Below are 19054 nucleotides of genomic sequence, written 5' to 3'. Positions count from 1 at the left end.
ATTCTCTGGAAGCTCTAAAGTTCATATATCTACATTTCAGTGTGAGAGAGATTGGAAAGTATCTTGGTATGTCCTCCATTTTACCATTAGGTGGCCATCAAGTTTAGAATAACATTCTAGAAGTTGGGAACTTTGCTTGAAGCTCATCAGTAACTATTGGACTCTGCATTAGGCCATGGGGGACAAAAATGTTTTTCCCTTATGGAGACTTAAAATATAGTTGGGGAGATTGGAATTCCATGGTTAACTTCTTTTAAAAAAGTAAATGAGGGTGTGGTAATTCAGGTTTTTGAAAATCAACAAGTATGAGCATTTCCACAATCACAGAAGAGAAAAAAAATTATACATGAAACCATGATTTCAGTAGTACATTTTAGATTTTTTTTAAAGAAGATAATAAATTTGACATCGTAGATTCAAAGCTTTCCTGTATCTCCTCCTTAGCTTCCTTTCTGTTACCTTCTTTGCTATCTTTTTAAATGCTACAATGACTTTTTTCTTTTTGCATCACTATCACTATTTCTCATATACACACATTTGAAAAACAAAACAAAACCTTCCATATAACATAAGCATAGTAAAGCAAAACAAGGCCATATATTGGTCATGATAAAAAAAAAAAAGTGCGTTTCACTGTGCCCCTTTAGTCAGTACTTCTGTCAGATATGTTCCCTTGGGAACTAAACCCAGGAAATGGCAACACAGATAGTAAACTCAACTATAACACCAAGGACATTCCAATGATAATTATCAAAATATTTTGAAGAATGATTTTTGATATCTTTATCTAAAATTAGTAATATCAGAAAACTCAAGAAATTTCTAGGTATGAATCTAATGAGAAAGAAACTCTACTTGTGAATTCTTAAGTAAAGAGAACTATTAATTTGAGAAATATGTTAAAAATTTAAGTTTCTTATTCCTTTTTTTTTTTTTAAATGGTGAGGCAATTGGGATCAATTGACTTGCCCAGAGTCACACAGCTAGTGAGTGTTTTGTGTCTTGGATCACATTTGAACTTGGGTCCTACTGACTCCAGGGCTGGTGCTCAATCCACTGCACCACCAAGCTGCCCCCCAAATTGTTTATTCCTTCAAGGTTCAGTAGAGTTGTAACATTTCTTCTTAGGAACTGGAATGAGTAAAATAGAAAATTCTTCTCTTCCCCTTCAAATAGATTCTGACCTTCCTTATCCTTCATAATATTAAAGGCAATGCAGTCTATAATGCTTCTTTTGATATCTTTTTTTTAAAAATCTATACCTTAAATGCTATTTATATTATTTTGCTGAAGCTTTTGTTGTTTTTATTAATTTTTAAATGATCTTAAGTTCATGTTTTTAGTCATCTAGAAAATCCAATTATTTAATGATGGAATCTACTTTTTTACTCTAAATCACATTATTAAGCATAGCAAGGAAGGGTAGTAGGATAGCGATCTATTTTTTTATTTTTACAGCTATGTTCTAGCATGTACAACTTTTCATAATTGCTATTGTATGTATGTATAAGTGTTTTTGTACATATGGGTATACTTGCATGTGTAAGTACTTTGTTTCTCCTTTGCTATTTTTTTTAATCTCCTTTGCTCTAATCAGACACTATCTGGTAGGATATTTATTTGTATACGTGTGTCTCCCCTTCATAGATTATAAGTGCCTCAAGACTCCAGTATATGTACTTTTACTTCTACCCAAAGCTAGCACTGTTCTCTGTATATAAGAAGTACAAATAATGTTTTATTTATTAAAGATAGTTCTTACAATACATTTTCCATATATTTTCTTGCTTGATCCTCACCAATAACTTTTGAAATAGGTCGTACACATAGCCTGGTTTTCAGATAAAAAAATTAAAGCTTAGAGAGGTTAAATTCATGAATGTCAGAATGGACACTTGTACGCTTGTATTTTATACTTTTTGTACAGAGGAGGGGAAAAACTTGAATTCAAACTTAAACATTTTTCAGATATTCTAATTTTAACTACTTCCTGGGCTACTGAAATTTGTAACTATTCAAATTTTACTTTAGTTCTATTCTCTCAATTAAAATACATCAAACAGTGGTATTGTTATTAAGTGCAAAGAAACAACTGCTATCATAAGGTGTTTTCAAGGTGTGATTTGGATAGTTGTTTGGTTACCATCTAAGTTAAGTGTAACTTTTTTTTTTTTACCCAAGGGAATTATTCCAGATAACATCATAGATAGAGAGAAAGAAAGGACCTTAGCAGTCATTTAGTATAGATCTTTCATTTTACCAGTTGTGGGAGATGAAGCTCAGAGAGGTCAAGTAATAAATGACAGCTAGGATTTTAATGCAGGATTTCTGCTCAGAATTCAGCATTCTTTGCATTCTGCCTTATTTTTTCTTAGAAAAGTACCCATTTGAAACGTCTAAAATTCTTATTGATATTTGTTATTTTTATATTTTTTGTTTTTACATTATTTTTGTATTCCTCCCCTTGCTCCACTTAGAGTAATCTCTTATTTTAAAAAAAAATGAGGGGGTAGGGAATAGTTTAAATTTTTTGCGGGGGGGGGAGGGCAATTGGGGTTAAGTGACATGCCCAGGGTCACACAGCTAGTAAGTGTCATGTGTTTGGTCTGAGGCCTAATTTGAACTCGGGTCCTCCTGACTTCAGGGCTGATGCTCTATCCACTGCACCACCTAGCTGCCCCTGGAATAGTTTAAATCTTGACTTGAACACTTGATACCTCTATGTCCTTGGGCAAGTCACTTAACTACTCTGAGCCTCAGATTCCCCATCAGTAGTATGAGGGGGTCAGACTTGATACCTGAAATCACTTCCAATTCTAGATTAATCCCATGGACAGTATAGACAGTGTTCTATATCCATAGATCCTCCTCACTACAAAGAAGGGAGGTGAATTTTCATATTTCTTCTTTGGGGCCAAGCTTGCTAACTATAATTGCGGTGTTTGGTTTCAATTCTTGTTGTTCTTTCTTTCCATCAGTGCATATAAGGCTCCCCATCCTCACTATGTGAGACAACTACGTTGTTTTCTGTTTGTATGTTCTTTTAATGTCTTTTATGCTACTTTCACATAAATAATTGTTAATGTGATGCAACCCAATGTGAAAATACTGACTCTGTCTTTCCATTGCCCTTTGGGTTATCAGTGATTTTGAGTCTTCTGAGAGCATGGTACTCTGATTTCCAGCTATGTAACATCACTGGAAAAAATAGGTTTTTGCATCAGGAAGCAGCTTTGGATTATTGAAAAAAGCTGTACAGTTTACCAAGTGCAGTAAATTCTTTTTTCTTCTTCCTGCTCAGTACCAGATTATCATTTATTGTCCACCTGTAGTACGTGATCAAAATTTGTACTGATGCCCATTTAGCTTCCTGTTACGGGACCAGTATGCATTCTTCATTCACTAGGTAGATGAAGTATCATTTGACTATGAATCTTAAGAAGTTCCTGTAGGGATATCAAGGAATTGATGCTATCTACAAACAGTATATGTGCAACCTCACCAAGTTAAATTCTTCCTCATCCTTTAAAGCCTTAACGTATATCTTTTTTCTTCCATAAGTCCTTTCCTGATCTTCCCCCCCCCCCCCCCCCCAAAAACCCCCCCCTCTCGTTTTTGTGTGATACCTGTTCTCCTCTAGTTCAGGAGTGGGGAACCTGCAGCCTCCTCGAGACTACATGTGGCCTTCTAGGTCCTTAGGTATGGCCTTTTGACCAAGTCCAAGTTTTATAGAACAAATCCTTTTATTAAAGGGATTTGTTCTGTGAAGTTTGGATTCAGTGAAATGGCCACACTTAAGGACCTAGAGGGCCACTTGGGGCCTGGCAGTAGGTTCCCCACCTCTGCTCTAGGGGATGAACTCCTTGAAATTAGGGACCTCCCTTTACCTAACTTTGTTTTCCATATCCCAGTGATTTGCACAGTCACTTAGTAAAGTGTTTGTTGATTTGAACAATAAGTCTAATCATTTTGGAACATGGTGAGATTTAATCTATTAAAGCTTCTTAAAAAATATTCTGATAAACTTTGTTGCTTATTATTCAGATAGGGATTCTAGTTTCATTTTCTCCCCCACTTGCTGTGTGACTCTGGGCAAGTTAGTTAAATCAAGAATGAAATTGTACTCTTCTTTCCCTGGCCACCATTTTCTTGTATGTGTTGTCTCCCCCTACTGGAATATAATCTCAGAGACAGTCTTGCATTTGTACCCATATCCCCGGTACTTAGCACAATGCTTGCCACACAACTTTAATGCTTTTCCTTTCTCTCCGTCCTTTCCAACTCTAACATTCTCTTCTTCAATGGTTTATTTACACTTCACTCTTAAAGCAGAGAATTGAAGTCTTTCTGCTTCCTTTGAGATCAAGGGAAAGCCTTGAGAACTATATTGCATGAGTTGTCTTGCTGAAAGAGTGCCAGAGGACATTTTTAGACATTAATTATGCTTTCATGCTTTCTTCAGCAATTTTCAGACATTTATACATGCATATTGTTGTCTCCCCAATTGAAGGTAAGGTACTGTTTCACTTTTGTCTTTGTATCCCCAGCACCTATTACTTGACATGTAATGAGCTATTAATCAAGGATTAAGATGGCATAGTGGATAGAGGGCCCCTTTGTCTTCAAAGCCGGGAAAACCTGGCTTCAAATCTTGCCTCTGACACATACCTACTGTATAACCCTAGGCAGGTCACTTAAGTTCTCAATACACTAGCCAAGTTTAAGACTGTAAGTTGCAAGAAGGTATGGACCTGCTAGGAGGAGTTTCCCTTTCTGGGAGTTCCTATATCAGTGGAATCACAATCTTTATCCCTTATCATTTGGCTCTGAAACATTCATTACTTAGCTGAAAAGGTGAGAGATGGGGAAAATTTCACAAGAAATGGGCAAGATTAGTCCTTTAACCTACTTTTTTTTCTTCTGACATAGGCTCTTTGAGTAAGACCACATGTACGTTCTTTAAATGTTCTTGGTCCTTTCTGCAAACTAGTGTGGTAAAAACTAGAAAACTTGTTTACCCTATAGAAGAAGTTTCCTATAATGCTGTGTAAAGTGATTGTTTTCCATCAAAATTGAAATATTTAGTAGATAGTTTTCCAAAGGAAAACAACAAACAGATAATGTAGGCCCTAATGTCTTAAAGTGGGTTGGGGAGAAAGAAGGAAATTAATCATTTTTGGTTTAAAATTAGAATATTTCACCATTGTAGATTTTTTTATTTTTTTTAACAAATGTGTTTTATCAAGTGACAGTTTTAAAGATTTATTCTTTTGGTGTGTGGCAAATGTCATAACCCCTACCCAAAAAAACCATTTTTGGAGGAAGTATTTGGGAAAACAAGGGGAAAGGATGCTTGATTACATAGTATCTTTACTTTGAGGATCATTTTGCTGTTGCTGTTGTTTTTAGCTTCTGACCTTTTTTCCCCAGATGTTTTTGCTGGACCTTCAGAGGTGCAACCAGTTTTGTAGTACATAGTCCTTCAATGGGACTTTTTAGTGGCTAGTATTATCTACTCCAGAATTATATCTCTATATTTCACACCATTCCCCATCTCTCACGTTTGAGTTGCCATCACCCTAGTTCAAGCCCTGAATCATTGTAATTGCCTCCTAATTAGTCTCCCTGACTACAGTGCTTCTCTTCATCACTCCGTCTTCCACACAACTGTCAGTCTTACTAAAGCACAGATTGACCATATTAATCCCCTATTTAAAAGTCTTAAGTAGCTCCCTATCAATTCTAGAATAAAATACTAATTCCTTAGCCTGACAATTCCAACCTACCTTTCTAGTGTGCGCGCGCACACACACACTCACACTCCAGTTCCCATCACCACCACCACCTCCAGCTTTCTACTTAATCTCTGGGAACAGTAACTCAACTGTTGCTATGATTTCCCTGACCAAAATATTCCTCCCTGGCCATCATCTTTCGATATGTATATATATTGTCTTCTCTTGTTAGAATGTAAGTTCCTTGAGGGAAAGAACCAGCTTGCTTGTTTTATTTGTATCCTTGCCACTTAACACAATTCTGATACATAGTGAGCTTTTAGTAATTTTTTTTAATTCATTCATAGCTTATCTGTGTACATGTTTGTATCTACCAAGTAGAATGTAAACTCCTTTGGGGCAGGGACTGTCTCACTTTCTGCTTTTGTATTCCTAGTATGTTGTACATAGTACATGTTTAATAAATACATGTTCAATTGATTTGATCCTTTTAGTTCAAATTATTTTAGTTAGCTAGATTCTTTCAACTCTAACAATTATCTGACTAGAAATGTCCACCATATTCATAAAGATACCTTCTCAGGTATGCAGAAATGGGATTAGGTAGCCCATATTTCCAAAGTGTGTCTTACGTAATTAGTGGTATTTTAATTCATAATATTAATGATAATTGTAGAAATACTGATCTCAGATATTAACTTTAAAACTCTGGTTTTTCAGGAAGGTGTTTTGTTAAAATTCCTGTGGAAACAAAATATAATTTCATAAGGAAATAATGGGTAAGTTTTTTATAAAGGTAATGAAGCTTTTTAACTCTTAATGATAGCTCATAATAATTCACATTTATATAGTACTTCAAGCTTTACAAAGTATGAGTATAATCTCTTTTCTTTCAGTTTTTTCTTTAAAGTAGATTAAATCAAGTAGGAAGAGTGAGAAGAATAACAGGCCAAAAAAAAAAACTTTTTAAAAGCAGAGTTAACGTTGTTTTTCTACAATCCAGACAGGGTAGATACTTTTTTTTATGAGGACTTTTACAGTACATTATTGGGAAAATATTGGCCTTTTTTGGAATTCATTTACTCAAAAGTTTTTGAATGTTTTGAGTTTTTGGCTTAAAAATAAACGGACGTTCTTTTAACTCTAAGGAGAGAGATTAATGAAATTTTTTTTTCAGGCATGTAGGAATTTGAGCAAGGGCTACTATTAAAAGTATAGAAGTGATTCAAATGTAGCTAAGCACTGGGGGGGGGAGGGAGGGGGATTAAGTGACTTCCCCAGAGTCACACAGCTAGTAAGTGTTGTGTCTGAGGCCAGATTTGAACTCTGGTTCGCCTGACTCCAGGACCAGTGCTCTATCAGCACTGCACAACCTAGCTGCCCCACTAAGCATCTTTTTTGACCTTAGCTCTTAAGTACCCTGACTGAACTAATAAGTGTTAGCATAGTTGAATGAGGATGTTTGCCTCTAGTTACTATAGCTATTTACCTTTGTTTAAACAAAACTTAAAAGTTTTTAATGTTTATTCTTCCACAAATTTTACACACTTCATTTTAAGGCTTCCACCACATTGTGGAAAGAGCATTCTTATCTTAAAGGGCTCTTCCAATTTAGAGGTTTTCTGATTCTAAGTTGTAGGGCTAAGCGACAACTTCAAACAATTTTCTTCCAAAACATTCTTAGCTCTGAAAATAAACATTCTACCATAGTGATTACTTGTATGGTCTGGAATTGCTGCATAACTTTAAGCACTTTTCCCTTGACAAACTAAAATTTAGATCCTCTGTAAACTTAATCATGAAATAATGATTACTAACAATTTTTATCTTTTTTTTTCTTTCCAAGAGTTTAGTGCTAAAAACAGATTTTTCTACAAGTCTGGCTAAATCAAGAGAAATTTAACTACATTATAATCAAGTGCATTTGTAATAGAGCAACCATCAGTTTCACAAATATGTATTTCACACATTTAAAACTGAATGTATCTAAGGCTTTGGTTTCTTTTGTTGGTGGTGGTGGTGTTTTTCTTTTTTTGTCCAGAGCTATGATTTCATTGTTGTAAGTAATTCCTAGTGATTAAACTTCCTCTACCAGTGCAGGTCAGCAACTGTGATTCAGTTTGCAGTTTGAGAAAGTTTTCTGAGGCACTGAGGAGTTAAACTGGCAGAGGTGGGGAACCTGTGACCTTCTAGGTCCTTGGGTTCAGACTGAGTCCGAGATTTACAGAACAAATCCTTTTATTAAGGGGGATTTGTTCTGTGAAAGAGCCATACTTGAGAACCTAGAGGGCCACATGTGGCCTGGAGGCTGCAGCTGCCCCACTCCTGGACTTGCCCAGCTCACACAACCAGTATGTATTTGAGGCTAGCTTGAACTTTGGTATTCCTTAGTTCAAGACTGACCTTCTGTTATACCACACTGCCTCTTGTTTAGGATTAAATAATGTTGGATAAGTTATTTCTTTGAAAGAGTATTGACACTCTGTAAGGTTTAAGTGTGATATAATGGAAAGACTGCCAGATTTGAAGTCAAAGGACCTTCGTGTGACCTTGGGCAAATAACTGCTTTGGGCCTCCATATTTTCATCTGTAAAATGAGGAGGCAGACTCAATGATCTCTTAAGATTTTTTTCTAATTCTAAACCTATGATCCTAATATGGTTGGGAAAATGATAATTTTTCAGGTTCAGGAGTTCAATCTCTGTAAGTGGAATGAAAAATGCCAGCTAATGAAACCTTGGATAGAAAAAAAGTACCCCTGCTTTACCTTCACACATGCCACCCATGGAGTGCCAAACTTGAAGAGGCTTTAACAGGAGTGAAATTATACCAACCCAGTGCTATGTGCCCTTGGGATTAACCAGTTGCCTGATGTTTTTCTGGAAGATGCTTATGTGCCTTTTATAATTTCTATCTATAATATCCTGAGTTAAAGTGCAAATAATGCTGTCTGTGTTTAAAATAGATCATTCTGAAGTTATCATGTTGTTAGACCTTACCTTAAAATGACCAATAGCAAACCTACGTATTAAAACAAGGTTACGAGTCCTAGTTATATATAAGACTTAAAAACAAATAAGCAAGATTATTGGTGTTAACTCTTTCCAGAGAATTTTTTGATTTTGTGAAACCCCCCCCCCAACTTAACACTGTTTATAAGGTACTAATTTGTTTTAATATGTTTTACCTTTGAAAATTTACATTCATTTCATTAACAAACTTTGTAAAAAGAGATGACTTAAGTGGAACATCAATTTTTTAAAATGAAAGGTATTAATATTCCACTATAAATCTATAGGTAGATTTTTCTGTGTAAATTTTTTACAAAATTTCTATAGATATGTCTAGAATGTTGTGCCCCAAATTTCAAATAGTGTTTTAATATTTTTCAAACATTAATGAATAAAATATGACATGTCTTTCAATTTAACAACAATGTAATCATAAAGATATTTTTAACATTGGTTTTATTTTAGATGGAGAAGAGAAAACATATGGTGGGTGTGAGGGACCTGATGCTATGTATGTAAAATTGATATCTTCCGATGGTCATGAATTTATTGTAAAAAGAGAGCATGCTTTAACATCAGGAACAATAAAAGCCATGTTAAGTGGCCCAGGTATGTATAGAAATGTATATTAGCCCTTGATAGTTTTTAAAAAATTTTAATTGTTAACAGAAGTACTGTGTGTATTTGTTTTGTCAGATAATTTGTGAAATTTTTAAATACTGATTTTTTTTTATGTGTGTATACCATCATCAGTATGAATTTTTGTTATTTGGGGATTTTTAAAAAAAGCCCAGTATAAGTTTAAGTTAATTAAAGGAAAGCATTGTATCTATGCTGATCCTCAATTTAAGACTGAATATTCATTTAATTTATTAAGCATTAATTTGCTTATGTAAGACATATTCAAGGCACTGTGTATTATGTGTTGGGGATACAGAGGCAAGATTCAAATGGTTCTTGCCGTCTACGAGTTTACATTCTGCAGGTGGTAGGGGTTATGGTGAGGATGAAGAATAGGGTTGTAGATCATAAGGTAGAAGAAAAGATACACTAATGATCAAATAAAGAAATTTTGGAGTTCGTGAACATGGAAGTGGAACGCTTATAGATATAATGGCACAATCAAGGGTACCACTGGGTGTAACTGAGGTATAGAGAATAAATAGGTCATGGGAAATCAGTAGATTGAGGAACTAGGAACTTAGGTTGATATCTCCTAGTATGAGGGCAGGAGTTGGAGTGGAAAAAGACTATGAGCTTGGTGCTGAACTCTCAAAGTCCATAGGTTACAGCTACTACAACCTGATGGGTGACAAATTTGGATTGAATGCACTACAAAAGAGGAAAGGTTGCTAAGTGATAGTTGTAGAGAGAAAATCTGGAAGTGGTCGTGGGGAGCATAAAGCATTCTGACTTTCCTCGCCCTACCCTCCCTTGACCAGCAAGTTGGTGGGGTATGCATAAAAGTGCAGCTGGTACTGGAAAGGGTGGCCAGTGATGTTTCGTCATCAGGAAGGAGGAGCCTAAAGATAGAGCAAGAGAATATTAAAGGAAAAGGTTTAAGATGAAAGCAAGTTAACTGGAGCAGGCATTCCAGAGAATACAGTGGAAGAAGTGGGTAAATTTGGAGACATTTAGGAGGTAGGGTTGAGAGGGATGGAAGTAAAACAGTGGGTAGTTTGAGTTGAGGAATGAATGGGATTTGTGCAATGACAGCCAAGGGTTCAGAATCATGGGATTAAGAATAGTTTGCTTGTGTGGGAGTGTGCTCACTGAGGGTGGCAGATGATTTATATTGTTCTGTGCCTTCCTTTGCCCATCCTTGTAACCAGTGGTGATAATGTGCATTGTGATGCTCAGGAGGGCCAGTTCACAGCAGGCAAGATCAGAGAAAGGGATAGCTTGGGAGAGGCTAAACATGAGGACCCAGAATGGCTTCCCAAGCACTGAAGAAGGCCTTGGGGCCAAGAAAGAAGCTCGAGGTGGGTGGCTTAGATCTGGGGCTGTTTTCAGAAGCAGGGAGACCAGGATCCAAGGCTCACAGAGGGCTCCTTGGGAAGTCTTGGAGGTGGGATATGAACGATCATCCTTCAAAGGAGCAGGCAGAAGATCAGGTAGCCAACAGTGTCTCAAAAACTTAAGGTAGGGAAAGTTCGGGAGGAGAAAATGGTTTAACAGTGTCAGCGACCGAGGACTGAGAAAAGGCTATTGGATTTAATGATGGATTGTTGGTAATATTGGAACGAGTTCAATTGTGGTGATGTCAGATGCCAGATTGCAAAATGTTGTAGTGGGAGGTAAGGCAATAGATACAACAAATGTAGAACTTTTTTTGGAAGTTTGGCTATAAAAGGGAGGACAGAGATAGGATAGTAGGGGATCAGAGTCAAGTTTTTATTTTGTTTTTATTGTAAGGGACATGGGCATATCTGTGGGCAGCAAAGAACAAGCCAGTGGTTAAAGAGATTGAAGATTGAAGACAGCAGTGAAAAGATGGAAGGGGCAAGCTCCTGGAAGAAACCTGCAGGGATAGGATTAAGGGTGCAAATTAAAAGGGCGGGACTTGGGAAGCACCACCTTTTCCTGTAGGACTGGAACAAAAGAGGAAAAAGTGAGAATGATGTCCAGGAGATTTGAGGCATAGAACTAGGAAGAAGGGCCTAGGTTACTGTTTTACCACCAAGTAGCTGTCTGCCCTTGGGCAAATTACTTAACCTTTCCAAGCCTCAATTTCCTTATAAAACCATCTTTCCCCAGACTTTCTGTAGATTTTTGAGAAAAATAAATGAAACAGTGGGTAATAAAGCAGAATTGTTTATTGAAACAATATACATGAATAAAAATTAATGAAACAATTTAAATGAAAATCTACCCAGCAAGAATTATTAGCCAAATTATTTTATCTAAATGTCACTTTTTTTTCTTTAAAGCAGAGAAGCAAATACAACAACTTCTAGGTCATGTCCTTAGTTTGGAACACATTCAGCCAGCTCTAATTGTATTTTTTATGTATATAATGGTGTAATATCAAAGAAAGATTCAGTTATGTTAGCTGTGCCTTACTTATTGAAGCACAAGATTTTTCAGCATTGAACCACAGTTTTCTGACTCTCAACTGACCAGCAAATTCATTTAACTGGAACATTTAATAACTCATGGGTGTTGGTTGATTTAAGGTCTTCTTACTTAGGAAAAGATTAAGCTAGCTTTGCAAATTAATTTAAAAAAAATACTATTAGATTAATTTGTTTTCTTACCCACAAAATATTCAAGGAACAAATATCTGAATATAAGCCAAACTTCAGTCCTAGTTTCCCTCCAGTTGCCTTGTTTAAAGCTTGAGTGAGGCCTTTAATCGCTATTTTTCAGATGATGCTTCTGGGTTTGTTTGGCATTTTTTTTTTTTTCATTCAAAGAACAAAAGTCTTAGAAGACTATGCAGAAAAAGTGGAGGTTTTGGTTTTTTTGGGGGGGGGGGCGGGGGAAGGACACCAGACAGTTCCTTTAACCAATGCAGATCAGCACCTACTCTGCAATTTAAAGAATCTTTAAAAGTTATCTGGAGTACTGAGAGTTTGTCACTTGTCCGGGATGGGTCAAACAGCCAGTGTCAAAGGCAGTACTTGAATATAGGTCTTTTTGACTTTGAGCCTGGTTCACTGTTCCCTACTACAGTAAATCATTATCTACTGGTCCAGCAAAGGTTATATCTGCCCCAGACATATACTCAAATGACTAGATGAACTTTATGACAATAATGTTAACTTACCCATGATCCATATATCTAGGGTTTAAACTATTGCTATATTTACATATTTATCAAAGATTTAGGTGGTATATTAGGTGCTGACCTTGAAGTCAGGAAGACCTGAGTTCAGATTCTACTTCAGATATTTAGCAGCTATGACCCTAGGCAAATAATGACTTAACTTCTCTTAGTTTGTTTCCTCCTCTGTAAAATGGGAGTAAAATAGGGATAATAATAGCACCCTTTCTAGGGCTGTTGTAAGAACCAAATGAGATAATATATATGTGAAGTACTTTACAAATCTTTTGTTCAATTGTTTGTCAAGTCCAACTCTTTGTGACCCCTTGGGATTATTGTAGTGTCCTGGTCAAGTAGAGCTGAATACCATATTGTTTGTTTGCTGAGCCCTCACCATCCATCAAATTGAACAGTAACTATAGTGGAGAGATTGTAGTGTGCATGTTTTCAAAGATGCAAATAGTAACATTTCCCTTATTTCTCTAAAAAGGTTTACATGCCTCAAGTAGTGAGTATTGACATTGTAGTCCTGAAAATGCTTGTGACGAAAAGCTAAGGTGGTTGGATGGTTTAATCTGGAAAAGAGGAGGCTAATGGGTGACTTTGAAGTGAACTTTATATTTATATGAACAGTACATAGAACAAATGGTTTATGAAGGTATATCACTAAGCATAATTAAATACTTGAACTGAACTACAAAGGAAAGTTTTAGAATTTCATTCCCTAAAAAGAGCTTTAAAAATAAGGTGGCTCAGTGGATAGAGCTCCGGCCTTGGAGTCAGGAGGATCTGAGTTCAAATGTGACTTCAGACACTTGACACTTTCTAGCTGTGTGACCCTGGGCAAGTCACTTAACCTTTATTGCCTCACCAAAAAAAAAAAAGGCAAAAAATAAAAATAAGGTATCTTTATGACTGCTAACCAGTTTATAAAAATGGGATTATAGTTATAAGGCTGAAAAGTATCTAATTCTTAAGATGAGGCATCTGAAGCCCAGAGAAGTTAAATGACCTGCCCAGGGTCACCAAGCTAGTAAAGTGGCAGAGCCTGGATTTGAACCCAGGCTTCCTGGCTCCCAAACCTAGTATTCTTTTCACTGTATACCACCTTGTCCAACCATCCCATTATGTTATACAAACATGGTGGAATATTATCTTTGTGGTCTTGATTACCTTCTCTAGCTTAAATTATGTGAATACTTTAGTTTAATGTTGGCTATCTCTAGGTCTTAACTGTATTATTTTTGTTTTGCAGGTCAGTTTGCTGAAAATGAAACCAATGAAGTTAATTTTAGAGAAATTCCATCACATGTGCTATCAAAAGTATGCATGTATTTTACCTACAAGGTTCGCTACACTAACAGCTCTACAGAGATTCCTGAATTCCCAATTGCACCTGAAATTGCACTGGAATTGCTGATGGCTGCGAACTTCCTAGATTGTTAAATAAAATAAATTATAATAAACTGTTAACTTTTTCAGTATTTAATACCTGTAGTTCAGTTAGTAACTTTTTTCATATAGCATGTTGTGTGTTGGGGGGCGGTGGTGGTTGAGAACTGTAAAGTTCATTGCAAAGCAGATACCTTCAGTCCTTTCTTTTGCATAGCAATCAGAGTTGAAATTTGTTTTGCAACTTAAATAAAATAAGGACATTTTCACTAAATGAGAAATAAACAAATATGCCAATTAGAAGATGGCTATGCCTTATCCTTTAGATGTGATTTTAAATATTAGAACAATGATTATAGTAAGTATTGAAATTTAGGCAAATACTACAGGTTTATATTGGCTAAGTATTTTTAGGGGTTTTGTTTTTTGTTATTTTTGGACTGGTGGGATTAACTTGAACCTACCGTATCATAGCTGTCTAGCATTATTAGTTATGCAACTATTTTGCATTGTCAACTTGTGTTTATAAATATGGCTTGGCCAAAACATTAATTTTTTAATAACTCTTGAATACATAAGAATTGATCTTACGTGTCTTTTGATAAATTGCAGCCGTGTTAGCATATCAAAGTGTATCTGCATATCTGTTTTTGTCATAAAACCTAAGTGGTACTTTTCTTTTAAACCATTATGGAAGATTGTTAGGTTTAGCTTTTGCAGTAGTGAATTTTTAAGAACTTTAGCCAAGCTGTCAATAAGTAACCACTTATTAGATAGCTTTGGTTCTGAAAACTTAGGGATAGTCGTACAATATCCTTTTTGAACAATCCAAAGTACTGTACTTAATCATCTAGCTAAGAAAGCTTTCCTTTTGCAATTTACTTTTCACTTACTACATTAATAAATCATTACTTAAGTGTATTAAAATAAGATCATGGCAAAATTTATCCACCCACCCCCTTCCCCCCCAAAAAAAAACTAGAATTGAACCAAAAAAAGCAATCAAAATAATCTTTATAGGACTTAATATGTGGAATTCATGATAAGAGCCTGGCATAAAGCGCCTTAATGCTTTGTGGATTCAGCTTTATTGATGGTCAGATCATGTCTTCTTTGTATGTAGTGGCTATATAGAGAATTGCTGATATTAAGGAACAAAGCCTATATATTATAACAGGGGTAATGACTACACCAGTGTAATAAGGCTTTTACTTAGTGAAAATGGACATTAGTTTAACCTTTAGGATTATGAAGGACAAATAAAAACTTCAGTCAGGTCTCTCTTTCCTAGGTATGGAGTCAAGAACATGAAGGTTGAGTTTCAGCTTCCTACTTTTCAAATAGCAGAGAATTAGTTATATAAATTTAAATACTGATGACTAGATTCTTTTAATTCACTCCACAAATTACCAAGAAAAAAAATCATCAGCAAACTTAATCATTTTGTTCTTAATCTTGATTGAAAACAGTTGTTACATCTGTTTTAGTAATTCATTAAGACAAACTCTGGTTCATATACACAGTACTGAAGTATTTACTAGTGTTTGCTTATGAAGTGCAGGGATTTTTAATGCTAGATGGTGACAAAAATACCAATTATGTACAGATATGATGATCTTATAGGTCAAGATGGTAACAGAAACTACATTTCTAATGGGCTCTGTCCTAGTAGGTTACCTTTTTAACTCATGGCTACATTTGAACACATCATAAAATACTAAGATTGATGTCCACAGTTTAGTATGGCTAGAATTCAGATAAGGAGAGATTATGTATTTCAAAAGTGGTACTGCATGATAAGTGAGAAAATGCTTACTAAAGAATATGAGATATTTTGTATTACATATGTAGTCTGGGCTTATTTTCAAAAACATTAAATTCCTAGGTTCATGGTTTTAATTTTCACATTAGGCATTTCCAAGCATCATATTCTTGTATACCCAGAATGATTAGATATCACTTATTTGGTTTCATTTAAGAGATTTTAATAGTTTATATCATATTCAAATCTATGATTGTTTCTGAAATTGATACTAGCTTATTTTTGAAATTCCATTTAAAACTCTACCCTAGTCTTTTTTCTACATTGTAGCATTTGCAGCACATAGGATTCTATTATAAATAAAATCCTTTAAAGCAACATCTGCTTATGTTTCATTGTCCCCTGGATGTCTAAATTAAGTATTTTAGTTTGTGAGTTTGGGTGCGTTGTGCACAAATCAGTAATTGAGTGTCACACGGGTGACAATCTCTGAACACCAACACTGTTGAAAAATATAATTTATAAGCAGTTCAACTCAAAGGATAGTGGATAGAGAGCTGATCTCCAAGCCAGAAGACTTAGGTTAAAGACCCACCTTGCACACGTGGCAGCTCTGTGACCTGGGACAAGTTGCAATCTGTCAATACTCTAGGCTATTTTCTTAAGTTGCAGAGAAAGTGCCAGCCTTCACTGGTAGAGGGGAATTTCCTTACCTAGAAGTTTTCTACCAACAAAATTATGTCCAGTCCCTATTGCATCACCTAAACAGCTCATGCTAGTGGATAGACATCAGTCTATCTATGCCCTTAGAACGTATGTATTTTGTCCTGTTAAGCTTTAACTTTATGAAACTGTCTAAAAAGTAATTTTTTTTAATTGATTCTAAGACAGGGAAGGTGAACTATTTACAGAAATTTATGTCCAGAAAGATGTAGGAAATTCTAGAAACTTAATACAGTCTAAGTTAACAGGCTCAAAGTGTTGCATTTAAACTTATACACTGTTAATGAGCTCAAATTGTCCATATCCAATTTTGAAGTTGGAATTGAAAATTTTTAATGCTTGATAATCATTAGAGGGGCAGTTGATTATGGAATTTTATTTGACATATAAATCTAGTTTAATTTTAGACCACACAACTTTGTAACTTGTTAAGACTAAATTAAACTGATTTATAGAAAACCTAATGGTTTGTTAATTTGAACAAATAAAGATTTGGATCATTTGAAAGGTCAAATGATATAGTGTAAAGAACTCTGGAATGAAGTTAGGACTCTAACCTAAGACTTTTTAGGGCCAAGTCAGCTGCATAATGGTTTCTTGACTCGGTAGTGGTATTTGGTAATGTATTAAGGTACCTATGCCCCTTGTAACTTTCTGTTCTCAATGTGGTGATGCCCCTCCCCCACAACCTATGTACCCCATGCGTTTATTTCTTCAGTAAACAAGCCATTAGGTTCAATGTGTGTAAATGTCATGCTATATGTATGTAAATCCAAATTTGTAGTAGTATAATTATTTTTATTCTGATCACTTGAAAGTGGCATAAAGTGGACCTCATTAGTGAAACTTTATGTAGTTAATACACCCTTCTTGCTGCATTTTCATAACTAGACATTAAATTTCGAATGGTCGTTACTAGATATATTAAAGTGTAAAATCCTTAGAACAATTTTGCTTATTGTTTTCCAGTTTCAACTCCATGTGTAACAGTTAACTTCATCCTGTTATCATTAGTCACTGCACTGTAAAGGAATGGTTTGCATGCTCTGTCACACCATTATTTGTAATGTCTGTTCAGCTTTAAACTAATTTTTCCTTTTCAATTTAGTAGCTAATCTTTATGCTTTTGTAACAAATTGGACCGCTTCATTCCCCCCCCCTTTTCTTGTGAGAGCCTGTAGTTGAAAGCAAAAAGATAAAGTGTATACTTGTAGATCCTCACTTCAACCTCCAAACACCTTCTCCTTCCCCTTAATACCACCCCCCCATTAATTGGGAAATATTAAAATGTGCTTAGAAATAGAACCATCTAAATTATCCTACTGTAAGCAAGAGTTTTGTATATTTATCAAAAATAATGTTTATCAGGATTTTCGTTTATAGGGACAAAAAAGCCACAAATACATCTGAATTAGATTTTTTTTCTCCTGAAAAACTTATTATTTGATGACAGCCCATACTAATCTGTGAACTTCTGTTACACTTGACTTAAACATTTTGTATGCTGAAGACCTCTCTATGGCAGGGTGTTAATTCTAAGTTATGATTTATAATTATTTAGAGAAGCTTGTGTGGTTGGTCTGGTTAAGATAGCCAAGAGAAAATTCAAATGCAGGTAACTTTTTATTCAATAAAGATCTTTCAAAACCTTAACAGTTTTAATCAGAGTCTACTTGTATATGTTGGAATAAATGTAGATTCAGTTTGACAAATATTGATCCCCCAATATATGCAAGACACCATTTTAAATACAAGTGTCCTTAAGGAACATAGTGTTAAGTGTATACTGACATATAATTGCCAAACAAGGTGTAGTACATGATAAATGTCAGAAAAGACCTACAGAACTAGTTGCCTCTATCTTAATTAGCAATTTAGATTTTTTTTAAATGCCAGGCCTGTTTGTATTAGCAAGATTGTAATTTCACTAGATCAGCTGTAGACCTCAGTCATTTAATAGTTGTGTGACCCTGGCCAAGTCACTTAACTCCAGTTTGCTTTAATCCACTGGAGAAGGAAATGGCAAACCTTTCCAGTACCTTTGCCAAGAAAACCCCAGGTCCACAGGGTCACGAAGAGTTGTATGCTACTGAACAGCATAAAATGCTGCTTGATGTAAGACTTAAGATATTTTAAATTTGACTTGAAAAGATGGAGGAAATTTTGCATCTTTTTTTTCTTATTGACATCTGTGTTGAGTAATTTAAAGCATTGAGGAAATGAAAATTTTGCAATAATTTTCACAGAACAGCCCATTGAAAATATTTTGAGGATTTATTTTCTTAGAGCAGTCTTTCAAAGTAAACCAATGTTTTCCACATTTTCTTGCTGACAAACTCAGAGAAAAATTACCCAAGATTATCAAATTAAAGTAGGGAGCAAATGTATGAGGTTGGGAGTGTAAAGATTTTTGCTTACTTTCTGTTTTAGTCCAGACCTATCATTTCATTGGTATAAAGAATTCCTGGTGAGGAAACTCCTACTGATGCAGATATATATATATACATATATATATATATATGTATATGTATATATATATAATATATATATAAACAATGCAGAAAGCTTTTTTTTTTTGTTTTAGGGATTTTTAATTTTTATTTTCTGTTCAAATTCCCTCCCTCAAGGCTCTTCCCTATCCATTAAGAAAGCAATATAATACCCA

The 19054-nt window shown here is 35.2% G+C and overlaps 1 protein-coding gene across 3 annotated transcripts in view; it reads left to right on the top strand.

Annotated features, from left to right (window-relative positions):
• The window catches only part of LOC114053911 (elongin-C), a 34163-nt gene extending 16121 nt beyond the window's left edge, over positions 1 to 18042 (top strand). For all 3 annotated transcript variants that reach the window (XM_027877037.1, XM_027877038.1, XM_027877039.1), the window contains 3 exons: positions 6456 to 6514; positions 9212 to 9355; positions 13768 to 18042. In XM_027877037.1, coding sequence (XP_027732838.1) covers positions 6511 to 6514; positions 9212 to 9355; positions 13768 to 13958 — 339 coding nt within the window. In that variant the 5' untranslated portion in view covers positions 6456 to 6510 and the 3' untranslated portion in view covers positions 13959 to 18042. The remainder of the gene's footprint in view (positions 1 to 6455; positions 6515 to 9211; positions 9356 to 13767) is intronic.
• The last annotated feature ends 1012 nt before the right edge of the window (positions 18043 to 19054 follow it).

The sequence above is a fragment of the Vombatus ursinus genome, unplaced genomic scaffold (genome assembly GCF_900497805.2).
Source record: "Vombatus ursinus unplaced genomic scaffold, bare-nosed wombat genome assembly UNPS02014812.1, whole genome shotgun sequence".
Classification (NCBI taxonomy): domain Eukaryota; kingdom Metazoa; phylum Chordata; class Mammalia; order Diprotodontia; family Vombatidae; genus Vombatus; species Vombatus ursinus.
The sequence above is the reverse complement of the archived record's forward strand: the minus strand, read 5'-3'. Positions and strand labels throughout refer to the sequence as shown.